An 18,950-nucleotide genomic window follows, 5' to 3' on the forward strand; every position below is an offset into this window, starting at 1 on the left:
GTTTCTGTGCTATGATGCACTCAAAATCCTGACTGGAAATCCTCGAACAAAGCATTGTTTTGTAGAAAGTCACATAATTGATTTGTGACATATTTCTCAAGGATCTTAGCGAGGAAGGGAAGATGAGAGATGGGTCTGTAGTTAGCCAACACCTCTGAAGCTAGAGTAGGTTTCTTAAGAAGAGGTTTAATTACAGCTACCTTTAAGGACTGTGGTACATGTCCTGTCAACAAAGACAGATTCATAATATCCAGTAGGGATGTTCTAATTAACGGAAAAACTTCCTTAAGCAGCTTAGTTGGAATCGGAACAGTTGGATTTCAAAATTGTAGAAGTCAGTTGATCAAGGTTGATGGAAGAGAAACCATTCAAGTAGGTATCAGGGCCCACGGCTGCATCCAAGGATCCTACATCCGAGGACGGGTCGGCTCCGTTTGGGGGCAGGAAACCATCAATTTTCTCTTTGATAGTCAGAATCTTATTATTGAAGAAGTTCATAAAGTCGTTACTACTGAGGTCCACAGGAATACACGGCTCGACAGCGCTGTGACTTTTCTCGAATAATGATGAGTAATTAGATGCTCTTGCGTTACGGAGAGCCTTCTTATATGTTTTAACGCTGTCTTGCCAATTTAGCCCAGATAAACCCAGTCTCCAAAAAAAGCCTGAAATGGCTACGTCGGTCCACCGTAATAAATGTAGTCATGTTACGTTTTCCCCCAAAACAGCTGTCAAAGAGCTGGACAAATCAAAATTTCCCATAATTCGGGATGTCACGGTATGTCACGGGGCGGTTGGCAACCATACCCCCGGGAATTATGCATTCATTGAAAACTCATAAAAATAAGGCAATTTATGTTTAAAAAGTCATAATGTGATCCGAGTGCTTTGTGTTTGTTTTGTTTGGCGATTAGTGGCTTTAAGGCTGAACGCCCGTTTACGGTAACGCCCCCACTGGAAGTGTTTTTTAAAAATAATGCGCCCTTTCCCAAAGAGACACTCAAATCTTTGCAGAAATGAATAAACGGAAGGTCTTCTACAGTCTCTGATAGAAGATTATGAAAGAATAATGCATACTTCTCGCTAGAAATGCCATCGAAATGCATACAAATGCTGATGCTTTCTTAAAATATTGTGTTTTTCACAGATAATATGCTGACCGTCCGCAATGTTTTTTTTTCGCTAACGGGAAACTTGATAGTCACGTGACCTATTTGCAAAGCAATGTAAATGAATGGGCCAAAAGAAACGTAACATAGTAACGTTATTTTGGGGGAAAACGTAACATGACTTTGTTTATTACGGTGGACCAACGTTGCCATTTCACGCTTTTTTTGGAGACTGTGTTGCCTAGATCCTTCTGATTTGGTGGAACGCCATAACCGTTCAAGTTCACGCAGTTTGCTTTAAGTTCCGGGTTTGAGAGTTATACCAAGGGGCGAACTTCCTTCTTGTTGCCATTCTTCTTTTGAGGGGAGCAATACCGTCCAGTGCCATTCTCAAAGAGCCTGTGGCAGTATCGACAAGATGGTCAATTTGGGACGTACTGAAGTTTTCACAGGAGTCTTCTGATATCTTGAGACAGGATACTGAACTTAGAGCAGAGGGAATGGCTTCTTTAAATGAGGCTACAGCGGTATCCAATAAGCATCGACTGTAGAAACCCTTCGCAGGAGGAGGAGATTCTGGTAGTAAAAATTCAAAGGTTATCAGACAATGGTCCGACAGGAGAGGGTTCTGTGGAAAGATTGTTAAATGTTCTATGACAATACCATACACAAGAACCAGGTCGAGCGTGTGGTTAAAACAATGAGTTGTGTAGGCGAAGTAACTTGCTTTGTGTCGCCGAGGGGCTGAGTAGAGGAGAAAATCCGCGGACGCGCTGTGATTGAGTGACACCCGGATGCCGTAACTGTTCAGTGTAGTTTATTTTACTGTTCATATGATCATCGTTGTTTACAGTACTATCTTTGGGGTCAACAAAATATAGAACTCCATCTCTCACCCCCTCTCTTTCCCTTTCCAAACCAAATATTGAAGACGCCCCTTTATCCCCGTTGAACACCAAAAAACACCACGTGACTCAATTAATCAATCAAAGGAAAAAGGGGCGTACCAGGTGGCGCCAAATACCTGGCCCCTACAAGTTGGTTTGTTTACACTCTGACAGAAACCAATTGATTCCAGCACAGAGAGAAATTAAGTACCAAGGCTGTCGTTATCGAGATCCACTTGAATATTAAAATCACCCACTATAATTACCTTGTCCGTTTTAAGGACCAAACCCGTTAAGAACTGTGAAAATTCACATAAAAATTCAGAATAAGGACCTGGGGCCCTGTACACTATTACAAAGAGAACCGGCTGGATTATTTTTGAGGTTGGTTGTGAAAGACTGAAAGTCAGACTTTCAAATGAGTTATAATCCAGTTTAGGTTTAAAGTTTATTAAAAGGCAGGAGTCATAAATAGATCCCACTCCACCCCCTCGGCTTGTGCCTCGGTGGATATGAGTATTAACGTGACTTGGAGGAGTCGCTTCGTTTAAGCTAAAGTACTCCCCATTCGATAGCCATGTTTCAGTAAGACAGAAAATATCAACATGGTTGTCAGATATTAGTTCATTTACCAAAACAGCTTTAGAGCACAAAGATCTAATATTCAAAAGTCCCCCTTTAATTCTCCTAGTTTGTTGCACTGTTGTATTATTACTTTTAACTTTGATTAAGTTATTAAATATAACTCCTCGGTTGTTTACCTTTAACTAAAATAACAGTGTCTGTGGGGCAGAAACAGTTTCTATAGAGTTAATTACGCTATGGCTGAGTGACTGCTCGGATGGAAGCGCAAGTGTGTAGTGTGTAAGAAGTGTGTAAGACTGCGACTCTGCTTCCTGGTCTGAACTCTGGGTCATGGATTAAGTCCATTAAGAAACTGGGTCAGGTTCTTAGAAATGAGTTGAGCTCCATCCAAAGTTGGATGGATGCCGTCCCTCCTAATCAGACCAGGCACTCCCCAAAACGTCTTCCAGTGATCAACGAAGCCCACATTATTTACTGGGCACCACCTCGACAACCAGCGGCGGAATGACGACATGCGGCTATACATGTCGTCACTGATCAAGTTTGGGAGGGGGCCAGAGAAAACTACGGTGTCTGACATTGTTTTAGCGTATGTACACACCGATTCCACGTTAACTTTTGTGACTTCCAAGTGGCGTAACTGCCGACGTGAATTACAATCTTACTGTATTTACGTTTATCCTTAGCCAGCAGTTTAAGATAAGACTCAATGTCGCCCGCTCTGGCCCCGGGTATACAAGTAATTATGGCCCCTGGTTTCGCTAACTTCACGTTCCTCAGAATGGAGCTACCTATAACCAGAGTTGGCTTCTCAGCGGGTGTGTCGCTGAGTAGGGAGAAGCGGTTTGAAACGTGAAGTGGTTGGTGGTTAACCGTGTGCTTCGACTTAGACTTATGCTTTATTTGTGCTTTTTTTAATGTGTTTACTGATTTTTACTGAAAAGTGCAACAACCCCCACATTCCTCCCCAGTGCGTCCTGGAGTGTCCTCTCTCAGGCCGATGTAACTGACTGTCTGACCCAGTCAGGTCGACAAGTTGTGCACTATGACAAACCCTAAGCCTGTGCATTGTATTCTGGGATGCCACGTAGCACCAGCAACAGGAGCAAGGAAGCCTCAGAGCCAAACTGAGACTGTGCAGTTCATATTATGTTTTAACAAATGCCAGTATGATTTGGAATGCAGTTCACCTCTTAGGGTCACAATATGAAAGATGAGAGATCCATACTTAGCTTTTCTGGCAGTGATCATGTTACCTCTCTACCGCTCTCATCACAACTCAGAAGCCTCATCTGCAATTCAAGAGCAACGTTGTGTTAAATTAGGCCAGTGGTGGCTGGTCATGGTACAGATGTTCCTCAGAATACAAAAGATAACTGTTTATTTGCACGACATTATGACGTCAACACACAATCTTCTTTCAGCAGAACGTTCCATTGCTATGTGGCAAAAGTCAGAGATGATTGATACGTCTCACAAGGAAACAGAAAGATACATAGCTACACTGGTGTGTTCAAGAGGTGGTAGCTGGCACAAAAAGAAAGAAAATGACATTAACAGGCCCGTCAAGAACCAAGCAGTGGGATTTATTACAGCTGGAAGCACTTTTAAAAGGTTAGGGCCCTGCCAAGAAAGTCCCAGAGCAATATCTTCAGCAATATGGATTCTGCTCTAGCTGGACTGGGGCTCCCTGACAATATTATGTACTGCATATTGTATATATAGAACCTGCCGGGAAATCAAGTTCAAGGTGTCTATGGGGCTGAAATGAGACTAAAAAATGCCACCACAACTGATGGAGTTTAAAAATATGTACCATGTTCAGGTGAGCAGGTGGCTTTAGTATGTATATGAATGAAAGCACTTAAAGTAGAACAGCATTCTATCATTATGTAATGGTATAATCTGTGATTTTATTATTATGGTACTTTAGCTATAGAACTCATCAAGGCCAAATTGCTCTCAGATCAGCAGTTCATTAATGAAAAAAAATGTAATTGTTAGTCCTGCTGCTTAAATGAATGTAATTTATATTGTTTTAATGCTCTTTTACATTCTGGATCCACTTTATGGTGAAATCATACACAAAGTTAGCTTTCCTGAGGTGAACAGAGCAACACTGCCATCATGTGGTCAAATGATGAAACAGTAAACTCAACCATTGTATATAAATAGATAGAAAACTAATATGTGAATAATTAGTGACTTCAGTGATGTAAGTGAGTGTTGGGGTGGGTGGGAAATAGTGTAAGAAGACGTTGCATGCTAAAGAAAAGATGTTGCTAAATATAAAGAAGTGATTCCATGTGCATTTAATTCAATATCATCTTAAAATTACAGATGATGTTAGTGAGTCAGACTGATTATCTTGTCGACAGCGCTGCAGGCTCTCTGAGAATATACCTACACACCATTGCCCCTTTTAAAAAGACAATTATAAGACAAAGAAGGTTTGCTCCTCGGTATGACCAATCAAACAGCACTGTAAAGAAAGTCCTTTCAAAAAACCTTGGTGTGGGCAAAAGGGAAGAGATCCATCTCCAGTTACATTTGTCATGCTTACAAAATGAAAAACATAAAAGATTTACAAAACATTTGATACAGAATCTATGAATTATCTTTGATCAAGATGTCAGCTCTGAGATTAAAGACATTTCAAGGACACCTTGTCACAGTCTCTGGCTTTTCATGTATCATTTTTTATTTCCCTGCTTCTTGTTCTCACTTCACTTCCTGCCCTTGTGTGTTTCCCTACATGATTTTCTGCCTCACGCCTAATTGTGGACACAGTCACCTTATTAAGCTAAAGACTTTCCTCTTTGATAAAGCTTATAGTTGGCTTAAGGGCTGGCTCAGGTTAGTCCAGACCAGCCCTAAATAAGCTGCTGTAGGCCTAGACTGCTGTGGTACTTCCTATGACACACTTTGCTTCTCTCTCCTTGTGTATGAATTCGATTAAACGATTAATAAACATCAAACTTTGCCTCTTCCCCAAACTCTTTGTGGTTGTATTTGAACACTAGTCCTGCCAACACCCGCTGGTAGGATCATTCAAATATTAGTAATATCGCTATCATTATTGCTTAACATTAGTGCTTTTATTATGATTGCTATTCTATTCAATCGTACTACTTTAACCCTTTACTTCTTATCATTTAATTTTAATTATTTATGTCATATGCAAAATATTTAATTTGGGGTCAGAATGAGGGTTGTGAGGTAATTATTTGATTCTGTTCATCCTGAAGGAGGGATCTGAACAGAAGTCGACATGCGGAACTAATGTTAACTCTTGTTAGCTTTCAACGAGAGGACTCTCATTTCGGTTGCACCGTGCATGCGCTTCCTGTCCTTCCTGAGCATAGGCTAGCTGGACATGTATCGGGCTGTTGTGTGCAGATTGGTGACGGAAGCAGGACGTGTTCCCCGCGGTGTGAACCATGGCGCTCTCGCGCTGAGGCTTAGGAGCTTCTCGGGGGTGAAGGACGAGCAGCAGCCGCCTTTCAACCGCTCGCTGCTTCGCTTCCTGGTCTGCCCGCTGTCCAAGAGGCCGCTGAGGTGAGGCGGGGGAAGGACACTCTGAATGGGACATAGCTAATGTCATGAAATAATATTTGGAAGAAGTTTGAAGCTGAGGCGGTTGGCCTCTATTCCGAGAAAATCTTTTCAGAGATCAAAGTCGTAAAATATAGAAGAAACGCTCGTGTCTCACCACATCGGTCTCGTGATTATGTCCACAGATTACGCATTTGTCGATTACATGTTGAGTATTTGACAAGTTCTCTCAAATGCAAGTCACCAAAAACTTGTGACCAAAAAATGATGTAAATATCCTAATTATTATAGGCAACAGCCATGGGTTACTTTCTAAATGGCTCGCGGGGAGTGACGTTGCCACATGAGTTCAGCTCATTTCCTCTACTTCAAAACTCGCCTTTCCTCCGCTTTCATGTTGTAACTATTCCACACTGAAATACTAATTATGAGGATTGTTTGTGTTCACTGACTGTTTGTGATTGAGTGGTCCATGATAGCAGAATTCTCCGGGCCTTGTGTCTCCACAGGTACGAGCCTGAGACCAACGAGCTGATTAACGAGGAGCTCGGCATTGCCTATCCCATCATTGACGGCATCCCCAACATGATCCCTCAGGAAGCCCGACTCATTGAGAAGGATACGGACGTTTCAACCACACCCGCACAAGGCTAGAACCTCCATCACCACCGCTTCAGCAGAGCTGTCCAACACCTCCCGTTGTTGGACTGGATGAGACAATATTTCAGCAGGCCTCTTTGGACCCTGCTCTCCTCACACATCGTATTACAGTGAGAACCTCCGCTGCATTGCATCCCCTCTGGTATCTAGTTCCTCCATCGGAACCCATCAGGCAGGATGTTCTCCCTGTCCATGATGGTGGGGCTGGTCCCAATAGTGTCGCTGATGGGTTTGTTCTACTCTGCAGCAGTGGATGAGAACTTCCCTCAAGGCTGCACCAGCAGCAGCAGTCTGTGCTTCTACAGCCTGCTGCTGCCCGTCACCATCCCGGTCTACGTCTTCTTTCACCTCTGGAGCTGGATCGGGATCAAGCTGTTCAGACACAACTAGGCCCTTCTGCACCCTTCAGTACAACTCGATGCACCTTGCTTTCCCTAACCCATTCTGTCCCTCTCTAGTTACAAAAAAAGGAATGGTTCGACATTGACCCGAGACGTTTGGATACAAAGGAAATGGGATAATTTGCAGGACATGAGGCAGAACTAAACAAGACCTAATGATGGAAAGTCATTGCTGCAAAGAAATGTAGGAGAGGTGGGGGGTGTAATATTGTTCCAGTCACAATGAATATAAAGAAAACAAGTCTGTAAATGACAAAGGGAATATTTAATTGGTACACTTTGTATGATTTATGTACACTGCTATGGAGGTGAAATTAATAAAGACAATTATATTAACATTGAAACTTGACTGTGCTTCATTGAACCCAACAATATATGTTTAAGACTGTACAGTGGGTAAGTAACTGTACAAATGAGGTTTAATGAAAGGCATATTTTCATTAAAATACAACAATGAATGACAACAACTTCCTGAAAACACTCCCAAAGCTGGGACTAAGATGGGCATTTAATAACTTAACAACACAATAATAAGGATAATAACATTTCCCTGCACAAATCCCACAACGTGGGAAGTCTAACTGCAAAATGACAACAAACAACTGAAGCCACAATAAATAGGAAGAATGTCCCTTGTTTTAGGGCAGGCAGGATTTCAGCTTTTTACTTCTATCAAAAGATTCTCACCTGTGCCGGTTCACAGGTATTTTTACACCAGTTATCTGGTACACTGCTGCTCTTCAACCCCAGACACTTGAAATCGCTGCAGACAGTAAAGGGAATCTGGTCCTTTCATAAAGTCCGAGTGTGGCAGCCACTGACCTTCACAGCCTTCCCTCCTCTGAAGGGAGCTCAGTGGCCCTTCCTGCTTTTCACCTGTCTGCCCTGAGCCAGCTTCATCAGTGGAGACTGTGGCCTGGGGGACTGTCCCTTTCCCTTGGTCTTGAAAAAGAAGGACTCGTTGAGTCTCATCTGGACAGCCCTGACCTGGAGTCAAACAGGAAACTGTTTAGTTACTGAGCAGTGCCACACATTCAGTAACCTACACACACAATAAGGGCCACACCCAAACTCAGGGGGGGGGCTTTTTCAGCTGTTGTTTCCATGGGGGGCCAACAAGTGTTACTGGCGCAGTGGAGACACAGGTTTATGTGATACAATGACTTATATGTATGTATATATATATATATATATATATAATAACCACTTATATAATAATCATAGTGGTGGAGACAAGCGTAGAACACAGCTGGGAACTCTGTTTTATGGGCCTTACTGTCACTGGTGGTATTCCTTGGTCCCTATGGAACACTTTAAAAAGCTTTTTCCACTGTCCTGATCTGCATGACATTTGTGCAAGAAGTACTTCCTTTAAGTCTTATAAAATACTGTTACCAAGTGTTACAAAGATTCTTACAAAGATTTAAAAAATGTACTTATATGCCTTTGCTTTTGAATGCCACTTACTGCCTTATTTGAGATGAATGAATGCAATGTGTTTGACTTAAGGATCTATCTACTAACAGATTAACAAAACTACACACAACACATGATGACCATTTACGATCAAATGAAAGTTCTGCAAAATGCAGCAGCCCATTTCTGTCAGACTGCAACCTATTTGTGTTAGACACGTAAACCATTGATGATCCTAAAATAGTCCTAGATTTTGGTCCAAACTATAAAAGGGAAGATTCAGCCTAATGTTCATCTTGTATAATAGTGCCTTTGGCTGGAATTATGTCCAGCAGAGGATTAATAATACGTTTTTTGGAGCAGCTAGTACTAACAGTAGGATCAGGGGACGTAAACTACAGTGTGTACATTGTGATGCCGGTACAAGTGTGCAAGTGAGACATGTATGTTTGATTAATGAGGCTGATTTCATTCTGAGGACAAAGTGGTAGACCACAAAGAAGCAGTGAGTTGGTCATTAGGTGTGAATGTGTAACGTTATCTGTGATCAGCAGTCACCTGGGTCAGGTCCAGCCTTCCACTGCGACAGGGCGGCTCGTCCTCGCTGGATGCTGACGTGTCTGCAGACTTGGGATCCGACTCTGACACGGAGCTTGGCGTGGTTTTCCTCTTCTCCGGAGCCATTCCAGGGAAGGGAAGGTGACCAGAGGCCTCTTCCGTCACTGCTCCATCTGTCATGTTCGAGGAACAACATGGACCCAGGTCGGGCTCTGTGGACTCAGCTGGTGAAGAAAGTGTCTTCTCGGTCAAGCCTTTCCAGAGGTCTTTTCTGGCCCTGTGCTGCATGCTCAGGTCCAAAGGCTGCAGGTCCTCCACAGGTATAGCCACTCTACTCCTCTGGCAGAAGGTGAGGTAAGCGCACAGCTCAGTGGTGAAGAAGTTTTCTGTCTGTGTAGAAGTGCTTTCTGTGGAGATGGGGAGGGGCGGTGGGGGCTGATGTGGCAGACATGAAAGAGGCGGCTCACTTGAAGCACACGGATGTTTCCTTGAGTATGCAACATCCAGGGAGGGGCTCAATTGAAAAGGCTCAGACATGAATGGATTAGGCACTCTGGGCCCTGTGAGTGCAGGGAGTGTCTTCTTGGTGACACATTTCCCCTTCTCGAGGTGCAGATGTGTTTGGATTGTGCGCTCTTCTTCCTCTTCTCCGTCCGTGAGAAGCACCTGTAGCGTCTTTGGCTTCTGCACCTGCTGGTAGGTCTTTGTGAGATGCTGGTGGCAGTGGGAGTCTTGTGGTTTGGTCCACGCCTTACAGGAGTGCCGCTCGTCTCTGGGTGGGAACATGGGGGGACTCCCCATACCAGCTTTGTCGCTGGCTTCACCGCTGGAAGGTTGTGAGGACGAAACTCTGAATGTCTTCTGGGTGATAAACAGATCCTGACTGTTGATGTCCTCACTGGCGCTCTGAGATGCGTTAGGGTGCCATTGGCTCTGTCTGAGCTCTCTGACAGCCTCGGGCTCTGAGAGGATCTTCTTTTTGGGAGACTGCTGACAACAAGACACAAAACTAGCTTTTCTGGCTGAGAGGATGCTCCGTGATAAGTCAAATGCCACTTTGTGTTTTCTCCTGCTTTTCTTCTTACAGTCTTGGTCTGGTTTGAGCTTGTCAATACTCTGTTGTTCCAGTGTATGAGGCTTCACAGCAGGCGTTGCGTGTGTGAGGATCAAACTGTCATCTAGTTCTAAAGGTAATTGTTTTTTCTTCTTTCCTTTTTTCTTTTCTTTTTTTTCCTTGACTGCATCTTTGAATTTTGAGTTTGCCTTTTTCTTTTTTTTCTCGTTGGCATGATCAGTTTTTTTGGTCATGTTGTTTTTGCGTTTCAGGCCTTTTTTGTCCTTTTTGGCGTCTTTTTTCTTTTTTTCTTTCTCAGGTGTCCAAGTCCAAGACTCCCAAAAGAAGTTTGCCTCTTCAGAGTCACCCATGAGTCTGCTCAACGAAAAGAGGAGAAAGTTTCACACAGTAGCTTTGTGTTCATTAGTTCGATACTGTAATGCTGGCATACATGAATAGACTAACTCAACCTGTAACGAAGAGTCTTCCAGTGTTGCAGTGGCCTCCGTTTGATAAATACTGGTGTCACCAGAATATATCATATACTAAAAAACTAATAAATGTCACCTGAGGCTTGTTGCCAAGGAGTCCCAAGATAGACTCAATTTTCTGGAGGGGGAACTGGGATTTCAATATTTGCAGACGTCCTTTGACCTCTAACCTCACCGTGAATAACAAGTCTACATTTTGCTGACACGCCCACTTTATCATAATTACGCTCTGTGCCATAACAGAGTGGAGCCATAACACTACAACACTCTGAAACACACCAGCAGGCACATCAAGGATACTGTAATGAAATATTTGATGATTCTGACAACAATGTCGGTTGTTGTTACACGTAACCTTCCTGCAGTGAAATCACCAAACAATCAGGAGATGAATTGATCATGAAAATAATAAATAAAGAGCAGAGGTGGTTAACATGGCTCTCTGTAAGAGTATGCACTACAGCTTTGGTCACGGAGTAGGCTAAACCTTAAACTAAGTTACTCACTTCCTACATTTGATAACAACGAGGCTTGCTGCAAGTCGTTATTCTGGATACCGTTGCTGATAACGGGTAAAAACAGGTATGTGCTTTATTAACAGGTATAACTGGTATAATTGACTTGGTAGAAGTTCATTTTTGAAATGTAACGTTTTGTTTTATTACACCCTACAGCGTGAAGAAAGGTGTTCGCTGGTATACATTGTTCCTAAATGTAGCTTTAACGTGTTGTAGTTAGTTAAAGTAATGCTACCATTAGTGCTGGAGCAATATGGTGTCAAGTTGCTGATGTCGGAGTCTGTATTAATGATAAATAATTCCCCCCTTAGTTACAGTTCAGTCTCGTGCAGGTAGTCGCCGACTGAGACACAACTCCTTTAGCATAACGTTAACTTTCTGACCTTCTCACCTTTCGCTACTTAAAAGGGTTACTACTTCATACCAAACGAGTGGTTTTGACATAGCATATGTCTGTAACATGAAATATCACTGTATGAAAAACATTTATCACAATAACATCACAGTTCTTCTAATATTAGGCTTACCTCAGCGGTTAGATTCAACTCCAGCTTCCAAACTAAACTTCAAAGAGACCGCTTCTACTGACTAGGCATGTTGCGTTCAATACTTCACGAAAAGCCAGCTTCTAGCAACTAGAGCCAGTATGGACTCCGCCTACAACTCGTTATAAACATGTAAGCCCAACAGTAGCTTTAATAAGATAAAGTCAAATCATTTCATATAAATGATTCCATTAAGTTTAATAATGATTGTGGCAGGCTGATAGTATTTACTATAATGCTGGTAGCACGTGAAGGAAGCTTTGGACGCTCGTTAACCTGCACTCCGCATCTTCCCGCGACTTTAAAAACCGTTTCAATGGTAATGCTAATGATAGTTCAACGATGAATCTTTTAACAGTTCACTATGGAGGACAAAAAATGACTTAAGTATAAATAAATACAAGAATACATAAATAAATGCTGAAATAATGTGACGATAAATAAATAAAAGGTGATAATAAAACAGGTCATAAACAAATACATACCCTATATTTATTTCTACTATTATTTTTTCTGTTCTCCTACATTCCTTCATTTATTTATTTATGCGTCTGTATCATAAGTTTATTTCTACATTTCTGTTCGGCCTACATTTCCACATTTATTTATGCGTGTGTCTGTATGCTAATGAGGTGGGAGGTGTGGTTTTAAACTGCAGTTTGCGACAGATCGATGTCGACTTGTGTCAACATGTGCTGCTTGTACTGTGAGTCAGGTCACATTGCTGTTGTTGTCTCTTCTGACTTTTGTCTTGTTGTTTTTGATGACCAGAGTCCACGACCTATAAACTCCATCAGAGGACAACGATTTGGATGAAACTGGGACTCAAATTCTGCAAGAACATCCCAACAATGGATACCAAATGGTGGTTGGGCATTTGAATACCACACACACAATACACTTATACAAGGTAAGTTACAGTAGTCATTATCTGTTTGGTTATTTACTTTTGCACAAATTCTGATCAGATGAGATACCAACAGTGCTCACTCTATACCTTCTATGTCTATTGTGAGGTCTGAAGCAGAGCCATGCTAAAGTAGATCGTAAGTGGCAGCCAGTCATCTTATCCTTTTTAAGAGATTAACACAGATTATAAGCAGACTGAATTATTTATTTCCCCATCAGGATAAAAAGCGTCTGGAGAGACGTTCATAGCGGCGTACTAGATCTCTTCTACTCCATCTTTACCTTGGGGGGAAGGCCTTCTCAACCTGACAACGAAACTCATCTCTGCACTGGTGCTTTGTTCCCCACGTACAGAAACACCTTCAGGTTATACAGGATGGACCTGCTGCGACTACGTACCGAGGAAAACAAGTCCGCCCCGCAACTATGGAGTTTCCATGAACACGAGGCACAGCTGGACCCAGTACAGGTGTTAATTCATTAATTTCAGTCATTTTATTTTTACTATGACCTTTCAACTTGAACATGAACCGTATCTCACATTACACTAAGTTTTTACTTCATCAAGGTTCATTTCAAAGTGCTTGTATGATATCATGGGCACTTGCTAAAATGTTGTTGTCACGGTTTGGCTTCGCTTCCTGTTTTAGTTTGAAGTTTCATGTCTCTTGTGGTCCTGGGTTAACTTCACTTCCTGCCTTGTCTTGTGATTGCGTGATTGTCTCCACCTGTGTCCAATCACCTGCACCTCCCTTGTGTATTTAAGCCCTGTGTGCCTGTTGTCCCCTGTCGCGTCATTGTCTAAATGTCCATCGTCGTTGGAGCACGTTATTGGTTTTGTTTAGCAATAAAAGAGCACTTTGGATTAAAACCTCTGCGCCTGAGTCCTCCCTGTATCCTGCTCCAGACCCGAGTACGTGACAGAATGACGCGACCTAAGGAGGACTCAGCAGAGTTTTGGAGCGGTCAGGGCCCCGACTATTTGGACGTGGGAAGTCCATTCTGGCAGCGCAAGACAGACGTTGTTCTCGGGCCCAGAGCCTACAGGAAGATGTGCCTCGAGCTTCGAGACCTCCTCAATCCGAGGAAAGGGAGCCCGGGAGAGGAGGAGACCACGAACCCCCCGGTCCCGGCTCCTATCCCGGGCCCCAGAGTCTCTTCTCCGCCCGTTCCTGCGCCGAGACGCCCGTCAGCGCCCGTTCCTGCGCCGAGACGCCCGTCAGCGCCCGTTCCTGCGCCGAGACGCCCGTCAGCGCCCGTTCCTGCGCCGAGACGCCCGTCAGCGCCCGTTCCTGCCCCGAGAACCCCGTCAGCGCCCGTTCCTGCCCCGAGAACCACGCCCCCGGTCCCGGCCCCGCGGCGCCTGACCATGACCCCCCCTTCCCACCCTCTGGGGACCGTCTGGAATCCGGTCCTTGGAGGGGGATTGGGGTCAGGGCTCAGCTCGGCGCCCCCCGCCACGAAGACGCCGGAGCCGCACAGCTCGGCGCCCCCCGCCACGACGACGCCGGAGCCGCACCGCCCGGCGCCCCCCGCCACGACGACGCCGGAGCCGCACAGCTCGGCGCCCCCCGCCACGACGACGCCGGAGCCGCACAGCTCGGCGCCCCCCGCCACGACGACGCCGGAGCCGCACAGCTCGGCGCCCCCCGCCACGACGACGCCGGAGCCGCACCGCCCGGCGCCCCCCGCCACGACGACGCCGGAGCCGCACCGCCCGGCGCCCCCCGAGACCCTGAAGCCCGGTCGCCGTAGCGGCCGGCCCCCCGAGACCCTGAAGCCCGGTCGCCGTAGCGGCCGGCCCCCCGAGACCCTGAGGCCCGGTCGCCGACCCGGCAGGGCCCCCGAGACCCTGAGGCCCGGTCGCCGACCCGGCAGACCCCCCGAGACCCTGAGGCCCGGCCGCCGTAGCGGTCGGCCCCCGAGACCCTGAGGTCCGGCGGTCATCCCGGCCGGAGGGACCCGACCCCGTGCCGCTGACCCTTGGAGTCCCCTGGGCGGCTGGGGGTTGTTGGGTTCCCCGCCCTCCCTCCCTTGTCTGTTTTTCTAGGTTCCACCCTCCTTTAGGACCGTCTGGAATCCGGTCCTTAAGGGGGGGGTTCTGTCACGGTTGGTACAGCATGGTATGTGAGAACCAATGTTTTGAACTGGATGCGGGCAGCCACTGGTAACCAGTGAAGAGAACGGAGAAGTGCGAGGAAGATGATGACGACGGCGGTGTTAGTGAGGAGGACGACGGCAGGCGAGGAGGACGGCGTCGGCGCCAGAGAGGAGGACGGCGGCAGGTGAGAAGGACGGCGGCAGGTGAGGAGGACAACCACGGCGGACGATGAGTGGGACGACGGCGGCGAGGAAGTTGATGACGGCGGTAGTGAGGAGGACAGCGGCGGCGGCGGCGGCGGCAGTGGCGGTGGCAGCGGCTGCAGCGGAGAGGACAACGAAAGCGGCGGCAGCGAGGAGGACGGCGGCAGCAACGAGGAAGATGATGGCGAAAGCAACGACGACGGTGGCAGCAGCGTGGACGACGGCCGCAGGGAGTAGGACGCAGGCAGGTGAGAAGGAAACTGGCAGCCAGAAGGACGATGGCTGGGAGAACAACGACAGCGGCGGCAGTGAGGAGGATTGCAGCAGGCAAGGAGGACGGCGGCAATGAGGAAGACGACGGCGGCTTCTTAATCTGTTAATCCCTTTTGGGGAGGGCGCCGGCAGGCGAGAAAGACGCCGGCAGCGAGGAGGACAACGGCAGGTGAGGAGGACGACCGCGGCGAACAACGAGTAGGACAGCGGCAGTGGCAGAGAGTAGGACGGCGGCAGGCGAGAAGGACGCCAGCAGCAAGTAGGGCGGTGGCAGCGAGGAAGACGATGGCGATGACGATGGTGACTATATCAAACTGCCCACTGCTCAAAGGCTGCTCAGAAATTAACCTTCTCCTTAAAACCTGCCAATCACAGGGAGCTGTCAGGTTGAAACCTCCCTACAGGCTGCTGCCATGTGAGAAATATCATTGTTTTATATTGCATGGTACATAACTAACGGACTAGTTAGTAATGTACTAGTGACTTGTGAGTTAAGTGAGGACTAGTGAGTTTTGGTCTCACCTCCTCTTGTCATATATATAGTATCAAGATTTGGTGCTCATTTAGAGTTAATCATTAGAAAATAAAATAGAATAGAATAAAAAAAATAGAAACATTTTTGTTAACACAATTAGCATAAAATCAAACAGTTCTCCCGCTCGCATGTAGGTAAATAAATATCAATAATAATTGATTTTGTTGATGGATTTTTTTTTGTTTCTTCATGCAAATCCTATCATAACCTTTCTGAAACAAATGAATCATCTCCTATTTTTAGATCTACATAACGTGTTCACAAAGCCAACCAGATTATTTCATTCATCAGTGCCACTGTGAACTGTGTGACATCATCCTTGAATCCTATTCATTAATACTTCCATGCTCATGTGTTGCTCCAAATCATCCTTCAAGTGGTTGGAGAAGAGCAGCATCTGTGCATTGTGATTTATCTCCTCTGTCACCCTTCTCAGGACATGCCGTCACCCTCTAGAAAAGTCATTGCCCACCCTGAAATAGCGAGATCAATGTCTCTGAGGAGCCCCGCCCATCCCTGTAAAAAAGGAGAAAAGGGGAAGAAGCCTTGGTGAGACCACAGAGGAGGACCCCCCCCCCCCCTGAGACAGACAGAATGCAATCGATGTCACATGTTCAGAATGAACAACGTGAACTTTGTGCCCTTACATTGACATTCCCAGCTCCTGCTACATTTAGAAAACCTGTGGTCACCTATATGATTAGTGTGTTTGTGTGTGTGGGGGGAGAGGGGGTAAGGGACCATAATAAGTTGTTGGGTGTTTCTCCCTAACGTGACCTTAATGGTCCTGTGGATTGATCTTACTTGAGACATCTGTGGTTTAAAGCTATTGGGGGGGGGGGGGGGGGGGGGGGTTGACCCTGGTGCCTGGGGTGAGGGACAGTAAAGAAAAAGGGGGGCGCAAATAATTCAAATGTTAATACTGTAAGGATTTGTTCATGTATATATATGTTTTTTTAGAACACATGGGTAAACAATGCTGTGGGACATGGATGAGGTCCACGGAGGCTGCTGTTTGAAACATTTACAGTACAACTTGAATATTGGCAGAAACCATTTTTACTACCCCGGAGTACTGTGAAAGACAAGCTCATGAAGTGCTATAATTACAAAATACTCAAGTAAAGTACAAGTACTCAACAGTGAAGTACTCCTTAGCACTATACCAGTGTTGTACTTGCAAATGTGCTGTGCTGCTGTCTCGTTGACACCATTTCACAGTAAGTAAACAGTGACAAAAACATAAAAAACGCTATATTTTGATTTAAAGATTCAACATCTTGTTAACAAATTATTTAAATTTTAAAATGTTAAACTGTTTAAATGTTATTGGCTCCAGAAATAATCCTCTATGACGTAGACTGATGTTGAGATGCCACCATGGATGCGAGGAGTGCAGATCCTTCCGATGGTCAGAAATTCCCAAGTTGACATGCATGGATGCACACATTTCATGAGCGAGCCAATGACGACAATGGCATCACCCGCTGACACACCTCCTGCACTCCCACTCACTCTTTGATTCAGCATGTTTTGTCTGACGTCAGGTCAGTGTAAAAGCTCTTTTTTGGGAAGCAAACTCATTAAAACAATGTTAATTCTTGAGTGCAGTGGGTATGTAACCAGGGAGACTCCCAAGTGGTCAATGAGAGTCATAAATTCATCCAAATGCTGGGCCTATTGTTGTGAGACAGGCAGGGAGAAAAAGGTCACATTGAATGTGTACTAATAGATCTGGCCACTTTAGAGGGAAAAAAACAGAGGCATGCAACCTGAACCTGATTTATAAACTGATTTGAATAAACAATAAAGTGATGAGATCAAAATAACTCCATGATGTATGACTTGTAAATGCTTGGACATGGTGTACGTGTGTGTTTGTGCATCAGGGTGTGCAGGCTCAACATGCGAAGCATTTGGTCTGGTCTGGTATGACCGTAACAGAGGAGGTGCTGCCATTCTGACCCCCCACCCCAACCCCCCCCCTTGGAGGTATGACATCAACAGTAATAATGAGGGCACCCCATCAATGGCTGGCCTGGGGGCTATATAAGCATGTTGAGTCCAGTGCTTCTAACTAACAGGAGCTCACCCCCAAACAGACCACTTAACATTGGAAGCCCGTGCAGGTATGTTCAGCTTTGCACCAACTTATTCCTTCATGTTCATGATATTCGTAAGTGTTCAAGCTATATGAGTTTCAAAACCAACCAACCAATTTACATTTGACAAAAAACATGACTTTGACAAATGCTTTTCTTTATCAGATGAAGGTCAACATGCGCAGTCTGGACTATAGAAACGTGCTCATTTCGCTCTGCATCGTGCACCTCTTCGCACTCACTGAGGGGCGCCCCATAAGGTAAGCCCCCTCTCACCGACCCGTTTCTTTTTCATTAAGACCACCTTCACTGCTACACGTGACGTCAACGCCCCTTCTGTCGCGCTCCCGTACACAGGAAGAGGGCTGTGAGCGAGGTGCAACTCATGCACGACCTCGGGGAGCTCAAGCAGGTGCAGGAGCGTCGCCAGTGGCTCCAGAGGAGGCTCCAGGGGGCCCACGCCGGCCTGATATGGGGTGGCGCAGGGGAGGCGGGCCAAGCCAGGAGGAGAGAGCGGCCCGAGGAGCTGCCGGACCTGAGCAACATGACACCGGAGGAGATCCAGCTCGCTTTGAACTTACTGGAAAAGCTCCTCAAGTCAAAGCCGTCCTGATTTTGGTTGATTGGATTTCATTTCCGATGTTTGCAGCCACATTGCAGTGTCTTTTGACAGAATTTTCAGCAACATTCAATTTTTTTCTATTCAACGTTAATTATTTGTTGTTCATAACTAGTTGTCCTTGTCCTTGTCCGTGTTTTATTGGGATTTATTTTTTATTGTATTTATTTGACATGATCTATATTATTACTTACTTTCCTTTTATTTATTAAATTGATATTTATGGATTTGACGAAGGGAAACTTGTCTGGGCAAACTTCCCCATTGTGTTGATGCACTTTTATTTAACAGGTTGGACCAACAATGTATTGTATATTTTTATTTTTGTAGGCATGTTTAACATGAAAATATAAAAAACGAATGAAATGGCTTTCCGTATGTGGTTTTATTTGTTGTTTGTATAGTTATGCTAAAATAGAGTATTCTGTG

The 18,950-nt window shown here is 45.3% G+C and overlaps 3 protein-coding genes across 4 annotated transcripts; all 3 read left to right on the plus strand.

Annotated features, from left to right (window-relative positions):
* The first annotated feature begins 5,886 nt into the window (after positions 1-5,886).
* LOC119196620 (protein preY, mitochondrial-like) lies at positions 5,887-6,790 on the plus strand. Its single transcript, XM_037452442.2, has 2 exons — positions 5,887-6,139; positions 6,646-6,790. The coding sequence occupies exons 1-2, from the start codon at positions 5,958-5,960 to the stop codon at positions 6,788-6,790; spliced, it is 327 nt and encodes a 108-aa protein (XP_037308339.1). The 5' UTR covers positions 5,887-5,957.
* Positions 6,791-6,973: 183 nt separating this feature from the next.
* On the plus strand, positions 6,974-7,535 carry LOC119196621 (phosphatidylinositol N-acetylglucosaminyltransferase subunit Y-like). Its single transcript, XM_037452443.2, has one exon. It carries the CDS (start codon positions 6,974-6,976, stop codon positions 7,184-7,186), a length of 213 nt encoding a protein of 70 aa, XP_037308340.1. The 3' UTR covers positions 7,187-7,535.
* A 9,118-nt stretch (positions 7,536-16,653) lies between these two features.
* LOC119196740 (parathyroid hormone-like) lies at positions 16,654-18,885 on the plus strand. Of its 2 annotated transcripts, XM_037452706.2 has the most exons (3): positions 16,654-17,929; positions 18,068-18,162; positions 18,260-18,885. In XM_037452706.2, the coding sequence occupies exons 2-3, from the start codon at positions 18,068-18,070 to the stop codon at positions 18,513-18,515; spliced, it is 351 nt and encodes a 116-aa protein (XP_037308603.1). In that variant the 5' UTR covers positions 16,654-17,929; the 3' UTR covers positions 18,516-18,885. The 2 variants fall into 2 exon arrangements, with proteins under 2 accessions (XP_037308603.1, XP_037308601.1); XM_037452704.2 differs by having other exon boundaries at positions 16,654-18,162.
* Positions 18,886-18,950: the final 65 nt, after the last annotated feature.

The sequence above is a fragment of the Pungitius pungitius genome, chromosome 6, assembly GCF_949316345.1.
Source record: "Pungitius pungitius chromosome 6, fPunPun2.1, whole genome shotgun sequence".
NCBI classification, from domain to species: domain Eukaryota; kingdom Metazoa; phylum Chordata; class Actinopteri; order Perciformes; family Gasterosteidae; genus Pungitius; species Pungitius pungitius.